The sequence below is a fragment of the Rosa chinensis genome, chromosome 2, assembly GCF_002994745.2.
Source record: "Rosa chinensis cultivar Old Blush chromosome 2, RchiOBHm-V2, whole genome shotgun sequence".
NCBI lineage: Eukaryota > Viridiplantae > Streptophyta > Magnoliopsida > Rosales > Rosaceae > Rosa > Rosa chinensis.
This window is the reverse complement of record NC_037089.1, coordinates 33,165,545-33,182,084: the sequence shown is the minus strand read 5'-3', so window position 1 is coordinate 33,182,084 and position 16,540 is coordinate 33,165,545. Positions and strand designations below refer to the sequence as shown.

Below are 16,540 nucleotides of genomic sequence, written 5' to 3'. Positions count from 1 at the left end.
ATGACATGGAATCATCTTCTTTCATTAATTACTCACTCATAATACATGGAGTTCACAGAAGAACCCAACTCCAGTTCTATTATTACTTATTATATAATTAAATATATTGGACATGCTTATTACAAAGAGGTGGTTAACTCCTTAACAGAAAAGAAGTCATTCTGGGTTCAACTCCCTTAAACCTTAAAGTCTGAAATTTTAACAAGGGCAATTGTAACTCTACTGCACAGTAGTTGAAATAGTGCAAAACCTAGATTTATCCAATACATTCTGGAAAGAAAAAATTATAATATAAAGCAAGATACTATCCTTGCTAAAAGAACACAACATAAAGTTTCACCAGTACTTTCTATTTCTATATATAGTTGATGGCCCCATTAATCATCAAACTTCTAATTTCAGATACATTGGAGTCTATTGTTAATTAGTGACTAATAATACTCATGTGCAATACAGGAAATGGAATCTGATTCCAACTCACATTGTTAAGAAAATGGTGGAAAACAGGGACCTATGTATAATTTTACAATCAAAGCGACTATTACGTCTTTTGAATTCAAAGATGCAAAATACAACTGATGATTATTTTACAATTAAATAATGGACACAATGGATCAGAGCCATTGAATAGTTGCTAAGCCTAAATGCCAAAATGTACAGAATGCATAATTCCTATTCAAAGCATATTTACCCAACATGTTTAGGCACTCATCATGGTCCTATAAATCTATAATCATCTACAGGACCAAATTCTCCAGAACAAAGAGAAAAGTTAGTTGAGCAAATTCTAAGTCTGTCACCAAAAATAATGGATTTGCATTGAAAAAAAAATAATGAACGACTTCTTTTGCAATTACAGCAAGTCATTTGAACGTGGGTTTTTACGACCAAAAAGGAAGGAGAACATGCTTCTTTCTCAACTAAACTTATGGTGCATAGAACTGAAAATTTAAGTGAAAGTTTTTAAAGGTATAAATCTGAGTATACATAAATCCAGGCCAAAGAGGGTGGTATATATCAGTTTGACCCCTTGCAGGAAAAACGGACTTTATTTGGGTAACTTGCTGTCTCCTATGAAATTTACATTATCATGATAGCTCGATATTTACTACTTATTTCAGTTTGGTTGAATTTGACCAAAAAATTACATTCTCATGAAGTCTATTATGAACACTATAATCCAGTCTCATTGAAACCAACAAAGGAAAACAATGCTCATGAGTATATTTTTTGGTTTTCATGAGGTAAAGCATGCGATTGCTATAAACCAAAAAAGAGGTTTTCAAAAACCACAGATATTATAACTAACCCAACTTTCCAGCTGATACGCTAAAAAGCAAGCGCGCAATTTAACCCTGAAATGTCATCGTTAGTATAGAATAAATAGGGATCGTTCTAACCGGGGATTGAGGGTACACATGTAATTGCAAAAACAACTAAAGAATTAAAATAAGTAAAAATTATTTACAAAAATAAAACAAAGAAAGAAATATATACAATTAAACACAATTAGGGGGTTTTAGGATTATTAAATTAAAAACTAAAATAAATAAAATAAAGAAAATGTAAAAACATATTTACAACGGTGGAACGCAAGGAACAAAGATCAAATCCACAATCATATGAATGAAATCCAATCACAATTTCTATAGTTGATATTCTATGTCATGAGAAAGAAGTTGACCATGTGAAACGTTAGAAAGCAAACGATTTCCCATTTTTTACTTTCCTTCAACAATTAATCTAAGTGAAAACACATAAATCAATCATATTGAACATGCAATCATAGTCTAGAAAGCTAGCTAATCAAGAACACATTCAACACATGAAGAACAAAGAAATGATGTCAACCAAAGTGCACAACCTAGTTATGAATAAATTCACCTATTTGCAATCCTCCTTAATTGATTTCGACTTTTGTCCAAAGCCTTCACTACTTAAATTAGCTCCAATTACATGCATATATCCTAAGTTGGCCACCAAAGAACACAAACATGCAAAAGTTTTCTGTAAAACAAAATCAATCAAGCAATCTCACATAAGCAACATATCAATCAACATAAAGAAATCACAACTTTATTTCAAAACATATAAACGGGCTTTAAACTTTGCCCTTAACGTTTATGTCAACTAGAAATCAAGTTCATACGAAGTCAAAACAAATAAAACCAAAAAGGTTACAAGGAAAAAGATAGAATTACACCGTGAATGATGAATGGTGGAAAGCTTGAGACGTTGGTCTTGGATCTTGAAAGCAAGGCTCCAAAGCTTCATGACACAAGGTGGATGATGGCGACTAGCAGGCTTCATGGCTTCTTCTTCTCTTCTTCTCTTTGCTTGAAGACGCAGAGACTTGAAACTAGAGGATGGAGAGAAAGCTTGACGTTATGGAGATAATTTTCTGAATGAAGAGGTGTGTTGAGTGTTGTGTTGTTGTTGGTCAAGGATTGCTGCTATTTATAGTGGAATTCTCCTCTCTTGTGATGCAATCATGGCCAATCATCTAGAGGTGATTTCTCCTCCAAATTTCCTTGACCTTCTCTTGACAGAGTCTTGAATTTTCTGATCTCTTTCCCCCTTAATGACTCATGGTATATTGCTTGAATAGTGACAAGATACATCCCTTATTCCTCTCCTTTGAATTGCACTAATATCTTGCAAGATTTGTGCTCACAATAAACTCCTAAAATCAAGAAAAATCAGAAATTAATTAGAATTATAATCAATAGGAAATAAGATAATTAGAATAAATATTGAAATAAAACTCCCTTTTTATCTCCACGAAATAAGAAGAATTTATGTGAATGAAAACTCCTTGATTTCCTCCTTATTTTCACATTATCTCCATCATTTCCCATGCAAAAATCAGATTTAATCTCCCATAATATCTTCAATAATATCTTCAAGCCATGTGGTCTCCTAATGCCTTCAAGTTTCCTAGCCTCATCAGGATTCCTGTGTTGACTGGGATTCCTAGTCGGACCAGGAAAACTCAATTTCTTCATTTCTGCATCCCTTCTGCCTTTAAGCTCATTTCTTCTCCATTTATTCGATGTACCTAGAAAATAGAAACTAAATTAAAAATTGATTTATTTAAGGAAATAACTAAGTAAAATATGTGGAGTTAACTATTAAAACGTCGCATAAAAATGCTCCTATCACCAGCTGCCCCAACACAAAGTGAAATATACACGACGATACTAAAATTAAGAACTAAGTGAGAAGTGGTGAGAACTAAAATTGATCTCAATCCTTTCCTCAAAAAGAAAGCAAAAATAGAGAAAACATAATTTCATGTTACCTTTAGTAAGCCCTGTTTAAGGGCTAATGGAGGATCATAACTGAAACCTTTACTGCATAGATAAAATTAAAATATTATCAAACTGAATGATATCAAAAGCATAAGTCTTCTTCCAAAATTTAGAACAGGTACATTTAACAAACATAAGATGGGTACTTAAAAATAAACCAGACAGCCATACATTACTGTTGGTAAAATTTGCTTCATTACGGTTTTCCAATTCCAAAAGGCACAGAATCCTACAAACAGCATAGAGCTCTACACAAGAATTAATAAATGAGGTTAATCTCCAGGAAAAAATGTTGAATTCATACCATAATGGATGAAGGAAACATATATAGACCTGTAATCTGATTTGATATTAATAAATGTATGTACATGTAATCTAACAGTAAGCATTACTATTCTAAAATGAAATAACTTACATATATATTCTCAGACAGTCAAATAAGAACGAAGAGAATGCATTTGTTACCTTGTATTGATTAGAGAGAAAAGGAAGCAGAAGCAGGACAGTGAGGACACTATTCACATTTTTCATAGTAAAGTAAAACAAACAAATAGTTGAACAATTAACTTCAAAATTCACTTATCCATAGTTCCATACTGAAATAATAATCTTTACTTTACTGGGATTGCTATTCTTCTACTCAAATGGAGTTGCCAACTACCAAATTGAGTTATGCAACCCCATAAATATTTGAAAAATGTAAGTTCATGAGGTCATTAAGTTTCAACGGAAGAGAAAAAGGCACCAAGAATTAAAATACAAAGCTGCAAGGAACTCATAAAGCACAACAGCTGAATTCCAAGTTCCAAGTTTCTTTTGGTTCCCTCAATCTGTTACTTGTAATATAGAACTGTGAATCTTTTTCCCAAAACCTTTTCGATGTACGAAAAGAGAAGGTTTTGCACAGCAAGACTTGTGAAACTTTGGTATTTGACTATATTTTGTTCATGCCCAACCAATAATAAGCAGATAATAAATTGTGGCTGAAAAGGAAAAATAGAAATGCAGAACACCAGAATGAAAGCAATAGAGACTACAGGACTTAGCAGAACAGACTACTTCAAGGTCAGCAATCACAATCATAGATGACAACAACAAATCCCATGTTGACACCATTTCTACCATGCTTATCAAGTCATGGAAAGGCAATGTTTGAAAACTGAAATGTATCTATTTTCCAGACACAGCTTTTGTTCTTTCTTTCTTTATGTTCATATCCAACATCAAGGTTCATAACAAAATCAAATGTTCCTAACTGATTGTTATTGACCACTAAAAGAACAATGAATAGAGCAGAAACCAACAATCAAATTAGTAATTACCCTTTATGTTTACTTCCATCAAGGTGTGTGCATGTGATGAGATAGCGTAAACATCAAAATAAACAACACCAAAATCCTCAACTTAAACCAAAAACTAAATATCCTCTCTACTTGTCTCTATTCAAAATTCTATTATCCAAAACTCAAAGACGACAGCAGTACTCCTCCCAGGTAGATGCAGAACAACATCAAACCACTATAACAAAAGCAACAAACCAATGCATGAGAATTCAGAAGGAAAAAAAAACAGAATCGACAATCAAATACCCAAATTGATGCTCTTATTTCCATTTGACTAGAAGAAGAGGAAAAGTACAATAAACCATAGCTAAGAAACTCATAACACACAATGACGATCATTATAAGCAAGAATAACTACCGATTTGTATAGTGATGATCCCAGAATTGAAGGCAATGTCAATACAGCCTTCAAACCACTCCTTCTTGAAAACCTTCAATCTAGGATCTTCCTCTGTAGATTGACAGCCAACATGTGCAAGAACTAAAATCAAACACAATCAACATGCACAGCTCAAAATACCACAACTTTAAGCCATTCAAAGACAAACCCAACTCAAATACACAAGAATTAAACAAAAAAGACTGAACTTTAGATCAAAACCGGACAGGAAATCAGTATTGGTGGTCACCAAGAAGAGAGAGAGAGAGAGAGAGAGAGGACCTATGAGACTAGACGTTAGAGAATGACAAGCTTAGGTCGGCTAATAAGCTCAAGGTCAGATCGGATCTCAAGCTCAAGGTCTGGAGAACGAGATCGAGGGACTCGGAGTCAGAGAGCGAGGCAGGGGAACTCGGGGTCAGAGTGAGAGGTCGGGACTTGGGGTCAGGTTGGAGGCCGCTCCAGTCGGCTTAGGTTGGAGAAGGAGGTCGGGACTCGACGCAGGTCAACTTGGAGAAGGAGGTTTGCCGACAAGGTGAATAAGTTGCTGGAGTCTAACTGTGAGAGTCGATCGTTATTAGCTAGGGTTCGAAATTTTAGAGAAAGCGGAAAAAAATATGTTGTAGACTAGATAAAATCATCTATTGCCCCCCGGTAGCCTATTACTGCCCCCCAATACAACCAGTCAGAATGCTAAAAAAATTGACAAATTTACATTCAAATAGGTTCAGTGCAGGTCTTCTTGTTATGCTATCCCATTTTGCCACATCGGCTGTAACGAATGAGATTCTTTTCACACTTTCCTCTAGACTTGAACCTTTTGAGCCTAGGCCTCCCAGGAGGCCTCTTTGGATTTGGAGGAAGTATAAAGCCACTGCTAGCAGATTCCGAAGAAGCCATATCAACATTGGAAATTGGATAAATTGGAAAATCATAGCACTTCTGGCAATAATCAACATGAAAATGCTTATCTATAAAAGCATAAACATCCAATGAGGTAGCTTGAATTGCAGCAAGACCATGGCAGCAAGGGAAGCAGTTAATCTCCCATTTTTTACACGAGCAAGAAAGAGTTCCAAGGTCCACAACATAAGAATACTTTGATCTCACTTCATAAACATTTGTATGGGAGTAATGCACATTGAAACGACAAGCTTTCTCCATACATTGCGAGGTCCAAAGCTGAGCCTCGTCTCTCCTCTCACCCATTATCTGCATCACCTTAATCCAAGTCTAATCAAGCATAGTGTACACTGGCATCTCACTCTCAACAGTAAACCAAGCATTAAAATATTCAGCTACACTATTAGCCATAATTCCATAACGGCATCCAGGGAAAAATGTCGGCACCAATTTTGAAGAGGCAAATCAGAAAGAAATGAATCTATAATATCAGCACCACCAACTCCTCTCAACTCTCTTAAATGAAAACAATATTCCTTTTCAGTGCACAATTATGCCAACTCAAAACTTCTTTTTAACATCATCTTTCAAAATAGAAGACCATTTACCGTTGTATTCAGTCATAAGGTTATGCACCAAGTGCTTGTAACAGAAAAGTTTAGGATTACCACGAAATATCTTGTCGGAAGCACTCAACAGTCCAACACCACGATCACTAATAAACTTAATTAATCTACCTTGAGGTTCCCGCAAGCTCTTCAAGTGTTGGAAGAAAAATGACCAATTAGCATCAGTCTCAGAATCACAGACACACATTGCAAGAGGAAAGAAACCTGCAAACAGATAAAAAAAAAAAAAGAGACTAAGTCTATTGGGGGCCAATACATGATAGCAGCTTGCCGCTGCACTGCCAACGGGAGCGTACCTCTCCACATTTTCAACAAAAAACAATAATAAACATAAAAAAAAAAAAAATAGAAAGGGGAAAGAAATCATAAGAAAATAAAAATGTATTGGGGGGCAATATATGTCTATTGGGGGTTAATACATGATTGCAACGTGTCGCTGCACCGCCAACGGGAGCGTGCCGCTCCACATTTTCAACAAAAATACAAATAAAAGATCATAGAAATGAGAAAAGTACCATGATTTCCATTCTTTCCAGTTGCACAAAGTATCTGCCCCTTGTAGACACTCTTCCCAAAAGTCTCATCGACAAACAAGACGGGAAGACAGAATTCTAAGCCTTTAACACAGCCTGCATAAGCTAGGAAAAGCCTCTGAAACCGATTGCTTGATGGATCAACTTCCAAAACAAACAAAGTTCCCGGGTTAGTCTCAAATACAGCATCCCTATACCATGTTAACTTGTTAAATGAATCAGCCTCAGAATCATAAATCATTTCCCTAGCCTTCTACTTTGCTTTGCAAGCAACCTTGTACGATATATCAAACCCATAAGCTGACTTGAACTTGCTGATAATTTCCCTTGGCTTTAATGATAAGTTATAGTTAATGTCCTCTTCAATACATGTCTTGACAATTTTCGATCCCAAATACTCATGTTTTTGCTTCCGAAGAACACTTTTGCAAGAGTGCATATTGTTCAAATCACCAATTATAAATCATCCATTTGCAGGGGATACATAACCACAGACATTCCAATCACATCCTTTGGTTCCCCAATTGGAAACCACATGAATTCTATGCCAATCATTTCTAATAAACACAAAGCTGAATCCAACTTCAACAGCATGTTTTCTGAGCTTCTCTTGAAACTCGGGGGAACCGCCACGAAATTTCTGCCCTACACATTGAATGTAACTAGCCCACTCATTTGACAAGTAAGACTTTTGAACTTCAGTCCTAAATGCCTCAGTGAGGTAATCATCTTCATCCACAATACCGGAGCAGCTATCTTCAAATAAAACATAAGCATTTTTGCTGCAACTTCCACTGTTCTTCAACGCCATAATATCAACACAATCCAACTTGTATATCTTGGCACCACTAAACAGCATCTAGAAATCGTCCTCATTGCGAAGAAAAAAAATAGAACATCCAGGAAGAGAATAATGAAGCTCAATACCATCAGTTGCAGAAAAAATGAACCGTTCACAAATGTATTCAAACAAATCAGCATAGCTCATATATTGATTAATACAAAACATGAAACTTTGTGCAAAATGAGTGCACTTAATAGCCAAAGAACCATCCATATTCCTGTATAAAAAAAAAAAAAAACAAAACAAAATCAAACCACTATTGGGCCCCAATAGAGACATATTGCCCCCCAATAGAGGAGTCTAGAACACCAAAATAACTTCACATAACAGAAAAAAGTTACTATAAACAACTATTTCTGAGCTTCATTAAAAACTAAGCGTATCAAAAAGAAGAAAAGCAGCTCTGTAAACCATCTATTGTCCCCCAATATGGGTCTATTGGGGGCCAATAGACACTTCACAAATACCGAAATGGATCGAATTGTTCTAAAACAGAACCACACAAACTTAGCACAACAAATTTATAAGCATGAAAATAGCAAATTGAACCAAATCAAAGATGAAATTCATGCTTTTCGAAAAAGAAAAAAATGGAATTAACGAAACACAGACAAATCTTAGCACAATCATTTGGAAATAGCAAACCACACAGGAAAACAAACTCAGATTCAATGCAGGTGAATAGCAAAACATGGATCCAAAAAAAAATCGAAGAAACGGAATTGAAATCAAATAAACAGTTCAAACCGAGATGAAGTAGAGTTGAAATATAGAGCCACATTGCATCTTTCTCTCTTCATGCAAGCTTCTCTCTCTTTGTTCTCTCTCTATCGCGGTTCTCTCTCTTCGTTCGCTCGAAATTTTGAAACACACGGGTTTTAATTGGGTGGTTGTTAAGAAAAGGGAAAAAATGTCAACAAAAAGATGTAAAAATGGAACTTTTGTGTAAAAGGAAATAAGTCTTTAGAGTGTTTTGTGTAAGTGGCAATTAAAAAAACTTCATGGGGTAAGTGGGAGCATTGACTTTAAAATTAGGGTAAATTGACAAAAACCCTAATTAAATACATATGAATGTAAACTTTATCTGCATATTCTAGGTGGTTGACAAGTCGCCTCCCTAGATAAGACCAATACATATGACCCATATAGTACGAATTGCTTCATCATGAATTCTCCTCACCCAGATTCATCTTCAAGGAATTTCTCCTTACCTGGATTCCAATCCTCACTTGGATTTTCCTCAAAGGGAATACTCTTCACCTAGATTTGCTTTGAAGAAATTTCTCATTACTCATATTCGCCTTGAGGAGATCTCTCCTCCCACATATTTGCATTTAGAGGATTACTTCTCACCCAGAATCTCGTTGAGGGGATTTCTCCTCTCCCAGATTTTCCTTGAAAAGATTTCGCTTCACCCAAATTTGCCTTCAAAGGTTTCACTCGAGGTATTTTTCCGAAACAAGTTAAATTGCCTCTTTATTAGACCATATCTTGACTAGAAACCGTTATTAAAATTCTACACCCTGATATAACCTCTATATTCCATAATGTATGTTTCTCTGTGAATAATTGAGTTTTTTTTCTTTCTATTTTTTTATTTGTTCTTTCATAAGATTTTACAAATATTTCTTTATTTTATCGGGGATATATTCCAAATATCTAATATCGATAACTTTTGTGGTGAGTTGGATCATTGAGGGACAGGTTCTGTGAGATTGAAATCTTGGTTATGCTGAAATTTTTAATCTGACTTTAACTTCTAGGAACAATGGATTACGCCTTTGGGAAACGCATTTTGGTAGCTTTTGTTTTCATAGATTAATGTAAATGCAGTGTTTTTATAGACTTCCTGTTCTATGTTGTGGAATTTCAGAGTATCTTGATGAAGCAACGTTGATTCCAAAAAATACCTCAGTTTTAATTCGTCGTGTACCTGGACGCCCTCGCATGCCCATTGTTACTAATTCAGAGTACTATCTCAGATCCTTTTAGTCCTTTTAATACTCGACTTTACTTATGTTGCTGTAAGGTTCATTTTGAATTTTCAAGTTGGCAGGATAGTCATTGGGTTTCAAAAACCTGTGTTATGGGTAATCCCTTTGGAGTGTGCCCAAGTAGTACCTCTTATAGGGTTTGGGTGTTTCTTATGACCATTAGAACCTATTTTTAGCGTTGGTTGAGTTGGCCATTTATATCTATTTCATTGTAGGCATAAAGTAGAAGATATGGTGGAGAACATTGAACCCGAAAGGACTAGCTTTCTGGGAGTTGGTTCCTCTGTGAATGTAAGCTTTAGTATATTAGAGCCTTTGAGTTTGCTTTTTGCAATCAGAGGGAAATTTTAGTGATTGTTTATTTTGACATTACAGCCTGAGCCAGACTGGGATGATCTTAGGGGTGATCAAGGTTCTAAATCTCTGCGATATTTCTGATATATCCCCCGATATCTCCTTTTTTCGACGGACCGATATATCTAGGGGGGTAAATATCTTATCTGTCACCGTTTCTGCGAAATTTCTCTGACATCGTCAAATATCCCCGATATATTAGATATTTGCGATATATCCCGATAAAGTGAAGAAATATCTGTAAAATTTTAGGTAAAAATAAAAAAAAAACTCAGTAATTGTCTAAATGAAAATCTGTGTGAAGAGAGATTTCCTAAAAGCAAATTTGAGTGAGGAGAAATCCCCTCAATGTGAATCTAGGTGAGTAGAAAATCCCCTCAAGGCGAATCTAGGTGAGGAAAAAAATCCCCTCAAGGCTAATCTAGGTGAGGAGAATTGGATAAATACCCTCAAGGCGATTTTGGGTGAGAAGTAATTCTCTAAAAGTCTAAATACAAATCTGTGTGAGGAGGGATTTGGTACTGTGTAGTTTGTGACTATTTCTGTAACGCTGTATATAGTTTGTAACTCTGTAGTTGAATAATAGAAAGAAGATAAAGCCATAAAGGTTCAATTATTCAAATGAGGCCAAATGACATTGCAGAAGGAAGTCAAGGAACCATATATGGATGACATGATGAGAAGAGAGTGCAAAGTACGGAGTATTAAATTTTGGCTATGCATATTGAAAAAGTGAGGAATAACGAATCTACTGTGCAGTCTGTGTCTTAAACCTGAAATTTTTTTTGGAAGTTGTCTCTTGTTTTAGTGGATCAACATAATTAAAAATAGGAAGTGATATATGATATGTAGCAAACTACATATGATATGTAGTTTTGAAGGTAATTTTGATCATGCCACCCAAGATGAAGACCACGGAGTGAGAACAGCTGGTCATGGCATGGTGCTCAAGAGAAGACCCGATATGGGAGAAGGACTAGAGGTGCAATTGATGATCAAAGTACCCCATCTGATGTTTCTTCAATTGCCTTAAGTTTTGACTCTATCAGTTTAGGCACAGAGCGTAGTAGGATCTCAAATGAATCTCATGAAGGCAACAATCAATTTGGTTATGATGCTTATGAATATAATCAATATGGAGAAGTATATGATCAGTCATCTAGTTGGGTCCATCCTTATTTTCCCCTTATAGGGGAAACAGTCGGCAGCTCTAAAGAGATCTATAACTATCATGTTCATCACTACAATTCGCACTATATGGGTCATATGTCTTGGTCTGATTATTGCATTTTCGTAGACCAGCGAGTGGCTTTTCAACCGCCTAGAGTGTTTTTTTGAATGTAGATGAAGTTTACATTCATATGTATTTATATGTAGTTCTAAATTTCTAATAAATTTACTTTTTTCAAAAACGATATTTTCGTACACTGTATCCCCGATATATCGGATATCTCCTTTTTTCAAAGTACTGATAGATATGAAAATACCGATATTTAAAACCTTGGGGGTGATTTGTACGAAATTCCTGAAGTTTTGCCAGTGCAGCCTAGTTATCGGTTCCGGATATTCCACCATCAAATAAAGCTGATGAAGATACCAAGCTTAAGGCTTTAATCGACACTCCAGTATTAGACTGGCAACAATATGTCATTTTCAGTCTTATTACCGTGCTGTGTGATATCATAATGGTTGGGGGTTTTTGTCACTCGTATTGAATGATTTCTGTGCTGTATTTGCAGTCAAGGCGCTGACGGCTATGGTCCTGGTAGAGGTTTTGGCCGTGGTATGAATGGAAGAATGGGTGGACGTGGTTTTGGTGAGTCTTTTATGGTTATATATACTTTCATTTATAAAAATCTCTCTCTCTCGCACTCCCAATTTTAAATGTTGGAATTGATTTTTTTTTTGTTTTATGCTTGATTGAGGTTGAAGAGGAGTGTTTGAGAAAAAAACCACCTCCACAGGGCTATATATGTCACAGGTGTAAGGTTCCTGGTATGTTCATCTGACCTCCTTTTTAAAAGAGAATAGCTTGTTTTGTTGATCAATGGTTATTTCAGGACGGTGCTTATATTTGGCACTTTTGTATTCAGGTCATTATATTCAGCACTGCATGCCCTACAAATGGTGATCCAAACTATGACATCAAAAGAGTGAAGCCACCCACTGGCATTCCCAAGTCCATGTTGATAGCAACCCCAGATGGCTCATATGCACTGCCGAGTGGTGCAGTAGCTGTATTGAGGCGGAAGCTTATTTTGTGGTCTCGAGTTCATACTTTTTATGCTTGACTGCTTGTGTAATCAGTTGCTGATATGAAAACTTACTATAATAATTGATATATGATCACAGGGCTGCTTTTGAGAAAGAGATCGAAGGTTTACCGTCTACTCGTTCTGTTGGTGATTTACCACCTGAGCTACACTGCCCCTTGTGCAAGGAAGTGATGAAAGATGCTGTTTTAACGAGCAAGTGTCGCTTTAAGAGCTTTTGTGATAAGTGTAAGTTATAGTGCAACTTTCATTGCCTCTCTTCAGGTTAGGTTTTCCCTTTTTAATGGAAGAACTTCAACTTTTCTCACAAAAAAAATATTTTTCGTTACCCTCATCTGGCTCATTTTAGCATTTAAAGCATCTAATTGTTTTATGCTTCTTTATTTATCATATCAGTTTCGTTTGGATTTACTCTAGCTTACATTTATAATCAGGTATCAGGAATTACATTACCTCAAAGTCAGTGTGTGTCTGTGGGGCTACAAATACACTTGCAGATGATCTACTGCCAAATAAGACTCTCAGGGATACCATCAATCGAATCTTGGAGTCTGGTAACAGTAGTACTGATAACGCTGGGAGTGCTTTCCAAGTTCAAGGTTTGTTCCTCAATGATGTGCTTTTTATTTATGTTTCCATTCAAACTAGTCATATACCGTCATTGTTACAATTTTGTTTTGTAATATTTAGATATGGAGTCTGCACGCTGCCCACAACCCAAGATTCCTTCCCCTACTTTATCTGCTGCATCAAAGGGAGAAAATAAGCCTTTACCTTTGCATGAAGAAGCTCTGAAGACACAGGAGACCGTAGATGAGGTAAAACCTATTCCTGACCCACAGCAGATGTTAGAGAATGTGAGGAATACAAAAGTAGCCGATGCATCTGAAGCTACCCATGAGTCAATGAGTGCAAAGGAACCTGCATCCCAAGGGAGTGCTCCCCTGGTTGATGAAGAAGTGCAGTAGAGGCTGGCCTCTGTGGAGGCAGGTAATGTATATGTCGGGTGTTATTTGTGTGTATCCAATTCCCTGTCTGTTCTGTGTGCTTGACTTATAGGAGTTGGATGGATGTATATTGTTTTTCAAATAGAGAGCTGTTTTGGTTATTTAATGGTTTTTTGTTTGTATATTTCAGGAAAGAAAAGGAAAAAGAAGAAAGTTCGCATGCCTGCAAATGGTATTGACTTCTTCTCTCTTTTTTGTAAACATCTTGGTTTTGTGTCCTATTGAATCTCTCTTACTGTATAAATTGGGAATTAAGCATTTTCATCCTTGTGCTTTTTTCATTACAGAAATGCAATGGAAGACACCTCAAGACCTTGCAGCTGAAAACTACATGCTGCATATGGGGCCCTCTGCTGCTTATAATCCATACTGGAATGGCATGCAACCTGGCATGGGCATGGATGGATATATGCCACCATATGGTGCTCCTATGCCGTAAATAGGGTATGGACTAGGTCCTATGGACATGCCATTTGGGGGTCCTTTCCCACAGGACTCATTTGGTGGTCAAGGTTATATGATGCCTATGGTTCCACCTCAGAGGTATGTAACCGTTTCTATTCTGTCTTCCACTTTCACTCTGGATATGATAATGGTGTTCGTGGGTTTGTGTTGAGAATTGTCTGCTCTTCTCTTTTTTTGCCTTCGTCTTTTTTTTTTTTCCCATTCTTTTGGTCTACAAGATTGTGCTTCGAACGTTTCCTGGATAGGAGGGTGTGTGTATAACATTGTGGGTTATTGGTGGAGCCAATGCCCTAAAAATGCCGTTTTACATTGACCAAATAAAATAGAGATTGCAAGTAGCAATTAAATTCCTTTTTATTTATTATTATTATTATTTTATTATTATTATTATTATTATTATTATTATTATTATTATTATACTTTTTCATTTTCCATGGTGTCCTTTCAAACCTGCAGGCTAATGTGCGTCTAATCTTTTAATGTATTACAGGGATCTCGCGGACTTTGGTATGGGTATGGGAATGAAAGGAATGAATGTTGGACCTCCTCCTATCATGAGCAGAGAGGAATTTGAGGCTCGGAAAGCTGATTTGAGGAGGAAGCGTGAAAATGAGAGACGGGGCCAAAGGTAAGTTTGAAAAATTTGTTTTGTTTTGGACTTGGGGACTGTGGAGCTCGATGTATGTACATGATTTATTTTTCAACAGGGAGTTCTCCAAAGATCGGGAATATGGAAGGGATGCGAGTGGTGATGGCGATGTGCCTCCAATGAAGTCCAAATCAGCGCCGTCTTTATTTGTGCCAATTTCCCTCTCTTCTTATCATTTGTATACTGCTGCAGCAGGTCGTTAAGTTTCGGCAAGGGCATTTCAGTCATTTGCTTTACTTGCGTGAGCCCAAAGCTTGAAATCAACGCTTCCTGATCTCACGACGATCTGAGAGATCGAGATCGAGAGGTTCCAACAAAGCGGCGCCGTTTCTCGAACTCTAAACAGGTTGTCTTCAACTCTTCATGTCTTAATGGCTTAGTTTACTTGGGCCCCACGAAGATTATCCGAATCTACGCGTCAACACCAGATAGGCGGTTAAGCCCCCGCCAGTTGCCAAAACGCGCTTGCCAGCGAGTGGCGAGAACGCGCTTCACTCGCGTCTATAATACGAGAAAATCTGACCCCTTTATATGGTTATCGTCATTTCTTATATTCTCTCTTTTTGGTCCAAAAATAGGTGGTGGAAACGTGAAATTAAGAAATAAGATAGAGAAACTGTTTGAGATGCTCTTAAGCAATATTAAGTACTTATCTACCAAGTTGCTGTTATTTTTTCCCTCATAAAATCACATCGGATGTTTTTTTTTTCCCAATAGGAGGTGTCAATTCATTAATAGTAAAGAAGAAAATATGACAAGATGACTCACTCAATCATGTTATGACAATAATAAGTCATGAATGAAAAACATAAAGCAAAAACCCTAGATTAATCTTACATTGTTAGGGAAGCCTCTAAACCCAGTTAAGAGCCTTCCCCAATTTATTCATGGTACCTAGAGAAGACTCTACACAAGGAGGCTATCTCAAGACTATCAATAGCAATAACTTTCATGCCATCCACCTGGGGTCCTCAATATAAACTAGTAGCAAATTAGCCCCAGAGTAAATAAACCAAGGACAAAGCCCTAAGCCCGAGAACAATTGCAAGCCCAAGCCTATTAGCCAAATACCTAGCAGCCAATACTCTGCCTCCACGCTGAGTACCACTATCACCAGCCCTAGCAACCTTCCCATCACTAGTGCCATTGCACCATGAATCCTGCCATCAACGATGGCAATAATACCATTAGCAACGTCACAGTGGTCCGCTTGTTATAAACCAAGACAGCATCAACTGCAACATCTCCAACCGCTAGCATGCCGCCTTGTCCCACCATGCACCATAATGTCAGTACATACATGATCCCGTCACCAATTGTATTAGCAAGAACCCACACTGTCAAATACTTAGCCACACCATAAAGCTTTGCATACTAATGCTGCCCCCAAATCGATTCCCCCTTGCCGGAAAAGACAGCAAGTCTTCCTAGGGATAGTATTGTTACAAGTTATGAACTTATCAGTGTCTTCTCTTTTGTAGCGCTTAATTACAATTTGGGTTTGATATTTCCTAGATCTAAGTTGAATAAATATTTCTCAATGGGGATTGTTTCGACTATTTTATGAATAGGTTGGTTAAATGTGTATTTTTCAAGACACACCTTTTTAAGATTTGAAGAGATTGACGAAAATTTTAACAATATTGAAGTCATTTCTTGCTCTTACGTGCCTCGAATTGCACGTGTAAGACTATATACACACACACCCCACTAAGGTCCATTTTTTTGGCCATTTTAAGGGATATCTTATTAGACCCACTTTTCGATCACATATTCACATCTCAACCATTTAGTTTTTAAGTTTATATGAGTAGATAGCCTCAGCAAATTTTCAGCCAAATTGATAATCGTTAAGA

The 16,540-nt window shown here is 36.7% G+C and overlaps 1 protein-coding gene and 1 pseudogene across 1 annotated transcript; one reads left to right on the top strand and one right to left on the bottom strand.

Moving 5' to 3' along the window:
* Nucleotides 1-5,783: 5,783 nt before the first annotated feature.
* On the bottom strand, nucleotides 5,784-6,242 carry LOC112184168. Its single transcript, XM_024322441.1, has one exon. It carries the CDS (start codon nucleotides 6,240-6,242, stop codon nucleotides 5,784-5,786), a length of 459 nt encoding a protein of 152 aa, XP_024178209.1.
* Nucleotides 6,243-9,754: 3,512 nt separating this feature from the next.
* Nucleotides 9,755-14,902, top strand: LOC112184167 (annotated as a pseudogene).
* The last annotated feature ends 1,638 nt before the right edge of the window (nucleotides 14,903-16,540 follow it).

Excerpts from the sequence above, each read along its gene's own strand:
- LOC112184168 (XM_024322441.1), bottom strand. The coding sequence starts at position 6,242 with ATGGGTGAGAGGAGAGACGAGGCTCAGCTTTGGACCTCGCAATGTATG.